A 5,530-nucleotide genomic window follows, 5' to 3' on the forward strand; every position below is an offset into this window, starting at 1 on the left:
AAAGGGATGATTTAACATTACGTAATGGATCATCTCCTATAGCTTTTTTTAAAGTGTTTGTAAATATGGTGATTATACTCTTTTAATGTGTAAGGCTAACCAGGGCCCTGGTATGTTAAATTCCTCTTAAAAATATAAAAATGTGTTGAAAATGTAGTGTATGTCAAGCGCTTTCGGGGCCTCAAGGGGTCCCCTTCATCAGGCTCAGAATGACGAGCCTGATGAAGGGGACCCCTTGAGGCCCCAAAAGCACTTGCAAATTGAATGGCAATTTTGCATTAAAACAGACTTTTGCTAATCACTTCAATTGGTGTGCTGGTGACATCCTTCTACATTTGTATGCTGTTCACGGCGCCATCTGTGGTCACTCCTGTACACAGAGGAGATTCATTGATCTGGTAAGGAGTGCAACAGGATACATCCTTTTTCCTATTCCTCGTAATGACACCAGTGAGGGGGCTCTATTCCTCCCACTGTCATCAGTGATGGGGCTCTATTCCTCCCACTGACACCAGTGATGGGGCACTATTCCTCCTTCCACTGACACCAATGGTGGGGCCCTATTCCTCCCGCCGACACCAGTGACGGGGCACTATTCCTCCTTCCACCGACACCAGTGATGGGGCACTATTCCTCCTTCCACCGACACCAGTGATGGGGCACTATTCCTCCTCCCACTGACACCAGTGACGGGCACTATTCCTCCTCCCACTGACACCAGTGACGGGGCACTATTCCTCCTTCCACTGACACCAATGGTGGGGCCCTATTCCTCCCGCCGACACCAGTGACGGGGCACTATTCCTCCTTCCACCGACACCAGTGATGGGGCACTATTCCTCCTTCCACTGACACCAGTGACAGGGCACTATTCCTCCTCCCACTGACACCAGTGACGGGGCACTATTCCTCCTCCCACTGACACCAGTAAGTCTGAAGGACAGTAAATTGGCCCTTTGTTTAGTTCTTGACCAATAATATGGACATCAGTTGTCAATCAGTACATATATTTGTAGCGCTCACCCCCGAAGCAGTCACTGGAAATAAACCCACGTCATCCATAGCCTGTCTAGGGATTGTAGCATCCAGCTGCCCCATTAGCATGAACCGCCCTCTTCTAGTTACCCGCAGAGCTGAAATTCGGGCCAGAAGTATGATGCTGAAGAACTTTATTAACATATCCACACTGGGAGAGAGGGTATAGAGGCCTAGACATCCGGGGTAGAACAGACACAGAATTGGCACACATCTTCAGTAGGAGAGACACCAGACTTACTCCTGAGGTGCTCTCTATTCCGGGCACCTCCAGCAGCTTCCCTGGTTCGCCTCCTCCAATAGCAGAAGCCTCCTCCAGGCTTGAGGCCTAACAGAGCCTTTTCCACACTCACGTATTCCCACCCCTAGGCCTAGGTCCGGGGCAAGGCTGGATAGTACCCAGCCCTGACTGGGCTATCCCTGAACTGGGGTGAAAACATGGCAATTCCCTTGGGTATATATGCCCTATCCCAGCATGCAGGGCCGGCCTTAGGCCTTTAGGCTCCCTGTGCGAGAAACTTTACAGTGCCCCTCAGTGACCACACCCCTCAGTAATCACACCCATTTTTTTCCAATATCCGCACCATTTAAAGACTCCCATTTTGTTAAGCCCCAAAGAAACATATTAAAAAGTATGATAAAAATAAAACTTTTATTTTATTCAAAAGGTATTAAACTTGTAGGCACAATAAAAGTATTCTTATCACAAAAAAAAACAATAAATGTCAAACTAAAATAGAGTCTATACAAATAAAGTGTCAGGTTGTCGTGCCGATCCCTTTTTTCAAGTAAGTATATCTAGAAAAGTAAAAATAAAAAAACAGAACACAAAACCTAGACTACATGTAAAATGAATGAATTAGTATATGTCCGAATATACGAAAAATGTATTCGGGCACATAATAATTTGTTTAAGAATGCGCAGCGGCCATGTGGGCCACCGATGCGTTCTGCGAATGCGTGCCACCATCTTGGAGGCGGGGAGCATGACGTCACATAACACCATGCATGCGTGGCGTCATGTGACGTCACACGCCGATATAGGTGCCGCCATATTGGTGTATACCTAGATATACACCAAGATGGCGGCGCCCAACATGTGCCGTGTCATGTGACGTCATGCGCCCCGCCTCCAGAACACGCCAGTGGCTGAATCCAAAATAGCATAAAAATATGTTTTGTTTGATGAAACGAATGAAAACGTTTTTAGTTTTCGTTCATTTCATCTGAAATGAATTTTTACTCTTTGCACATGTCTAATAATATGTGTGTGTGGGGGAGTCATTTTCACTTTTTTAAAATATTTTTTTAAATGTTTTTTATTGTTTTTACTGTTGGGGGGCTTCGTGGAAATATTAGGGGTCTAAACAGACCCCTGACATTTACCTATTAAAATAGAAAAGAAATTGAGGACACAAAGCTCTCAATCTCTTTTTCAGCATCCTCTGTTCTACATGAATGCAAAGCACTCAGTACAGAGGCTTCCCATTCATTCAGAAACTGGTGATAGTAAAATATTTACTATCAAGCAGTTTATGAATGGGCAGGAGCCTCTATAGTGAGTGCTACTCCCCATTCAAAAACTCATGAATGAACAGAAAATGATGTAAATCACATCCTGTTCATTCATAACTGGGGACACATAGTACTTTGTGTCCCCAGTTATTTACAAACACTGAAGTGATCAGATGATCACTCCAGTGTTTGTACTGCACACACAGAGGACCAGTAAATACCACTGATATTTACCGATCCTCCGCACACAGCCGCTGCCATCCTGAAACTGACAGGATGACAGCGGCTCCGATCTCCTCCCCGCTCGGCCATCCTGAAAGCTGCGGCTTCTCTCTCCCTCACCGCTCCCTTTCTGCGATCCCCCCGCAGGCTTCAGCGCACAGTTTTACCTCGGAGAACGCCGCTGCCTCAGCCCATACAGGCAGTGGGGATCCAAGGACATCGCTGAAGCGGGAGGGGGGGCGGAGGAGGGAGCATTGTCATGTTGGATGGCCGAGCAGTGAGGAGAGAAGCCGCAGGCTGTAGCCGCCCCAAGGAAGAGCTGTGTTGGCCGCCTGGCTCCCTTGTTGCCATGGCGCAACACCCCAAAGGCCGGCCCTGCCAGCATGCACCACTGGCTACGAGAGCTCCAGTAATTGGGTGGTTGACTGCACACATAATCACAATGTCCACCATTGGCTGTCCCACACTACAGCAGAGTCACATTCCACCCAGGTAGGTACAATCAATGCCTGGAATTAACCAGTTAGATGCTAACTATAATTCAGTCAGACCGGCTACAGCTCTGGCAATCGCTACATTTCTAGTAGCCACTCCACTGAAGGTGGTAGGGGCTACACTTTCTACTGCGCAAACTGAATATCTAAATGACTTTCCATACGAAAACAAGAAATGTAATTTACACTTATTATAAACTTTCTTATTTCACTGTAGTTTCACACAGACTTTCTTACAATTTCCGAGCCATCTATTCTTTTCTAGCCCACTGATGAATTACAGCTGAGGCTGTGGAATGTGGCAGAAAAGCAGCACATGCTGGGACCCATCCTCCTCACACAACCAATAGGACACGCCGCACAAACACACACAGGCACCGTCCATGCTCAACGACTAGTAGGGAACCAGAGTCGCTCGTGACGTCACCAGCCTACGGCAGGAGGAGGCTACCGCTGCTGCTACCGTCGCTGATATTGCGGGGAGTGGAGGGCCGTGACGTCTGCGGCGCGCTCCCGCGCCCTTCTCCTTCCTCCTCCTCGTCCCTGCGCCTGGTGCCGCGCAGTGTGAGCGCGCCCGCCCTGTGAAGGCAAAGAGAGAGATAACGGCCGAGGCTGCCCCCGCCGGCACCCATGGGAGGGTGTGTGGGCACTCACCACGACTCCTCGGGCAGCCTGAACGAGAACTCGGACGGGACCGGAGGTAAGGAAGGAAGGAAGGATGGTGTGGAAGAGGAGGGGGGGGTGGAGAGATGGAAAGATATTCGCTCTTCTTTTGTCTGATACTGGCCCGGTGAAGATAATACCCCCTGTAGGGGGGGACTGGCCATGCTAGGCAGATCAGAGCTGAATAGGGTGTGAGGGCATCACCTAGCAGGCAGAGCTGCCTTGTACATCCATACTGCCAGGCAGGCAAGAAGTGGGGTTCAGGGCACAGGTCAGCCTGGCACATCCATGGGGCACTGCCATGGGCTATGCATTTCCTCTGCACTCACATCCTATTAGGATTGATGCTGACCTATAAGGAAACAATGGAGATCCATGCATTTCCAGGTCATGGTATACCTAGTACTAGTTAGTCACATTCAGCTGGACTTCTTTATTGTTGGAGACCTTTCACTGTTCATCCAAGTAGCCTCTTCATTTGTAATAAGTGTCGGCATTGGACAATCCACACCTTTCAGCCATGAACCCGGACTATTAGAGACCATGTGAACCCAACAACTAACTTTTAGTATGCTGCTGCACATACACACATTACCTTTATTACACATTGATTTTTTTTTTTAATGCAGATGTCTAAAGCTATACTCCGAGCACAAAAACTTTCATTTACATATATTTCTCAATCGCCACAAAGGATATACATCTACTTTGTGTGTACCAAATGATTTTCAAACTTAGTTATTATCTTGTAGAAGTGGCAGTGACATCATCGCTGTGCTGTACATAGAGCAGAGCTGTGGGAGGGGGACAGCAGGCCCTACCTGCTACAAACTGGCTGCAAAGAATGACAGGAGGAGCATGGATATAAGACCAGTCAGCCTCCACAAGGAGAGAGCAGCAGTGACTGGTCTTTATTACAGGGCGCCCCTGTGCAGAGGTATTCTCACAGTGCACAGATCTGGAAGAAATACACAAAGCACTCCAAGATTCAAGTAACAAGACACATGACTCTTGTAGTTAGACAATATTTGCTTATCCTCGAGTTCACCTTTTGAAATAGTTTTAGAACCCTCAGGTATAAAATAACATTTACACTTGTGCCATGTCTTATAAATATTGTTATTTTTACACAAGCTGCTTGTAAAGATTGTTTCTTACCTTTAAAAAAAAATCTCTCTCTTCTCTCTCTTCTCTCTCTTCTCTCTCTTCTCTCTCTCTCCTCTCTCTTCTCTCTCTCTCCTCTCTCTTCTCTCTCTCTCCTCTCCTCTCTTCTCTCTCTCTCCTCTCTTCTCTCTCTCTCTCTCCTCTCTTCTCTCTCTTCTCTCTCTCTTCTCTCTTCTCTCTTCTCTCTTCTCTCTATTCTCTCTCTCTCTCTTCTCTCTCTTCTCTCTCTTCTCTCTCTCTCCTCTCCTCTCTTCTCTCTTCTCTCTCTCTCTCCTCTCTTCTCTCTCTCTCTCCTCTCTTCTCTCTCTTCTCTCTTCTCTCTTCTCTCTATTCTCTCTCTTCTCTCTCTTCTCTCTCTTCTCTCTATTCTCTCTCTTCTCTCTTCTCTCTTCTCTCTTCTCTCTTCTCTCTTCTCTCTCCTCTCTCTCTTCTTTCTC

At 47.3% G+C, this 5,530-nt stretch overlaps 1 protein-coding gene across 1 annotated transcript in view; it reads left to right on the forward strand.

Annotated features, from left to right (window-relative positions):
• The first annotated feature begins 3,711 nt into the window (after window positions 1-3,711).
• The window catches only part of UBTD2 (ubiquitin domain containing 2), a 73,786-nt gene continuing 71,967 nt past the window's right edge, over window positions 3,712-5,530 (forward strand). Inside the window, exon 1 of the mRNA XM_018563110.1 lies at window positions 3,712-3,966. Coding sequence (XP_018418612.1) covers window positions 3,897-3,966 — 70 coding nt within the window. The 5' untranslated portion in view covers window positions 3,712-3,896. The remainder of the gene's footprint in view (window positions 3,967-5,530) is intronic.

This window comes from Nanorana parkeri, unplaced genomic scaffold (genome assembly GCF_000935625.1).
Source record: "Nanorana parkeri isolate BGI_ZX_2015 unplaced genomic scaffold, ASM93562v1 scaffold633, whole genome shotgun sequence".
Lineage (NCBI taxonomy): Eukaryota > Metazoa > Chordata > Amphibia > Anura > Dicroglossidae > Nanorana > Nanorana parkeri.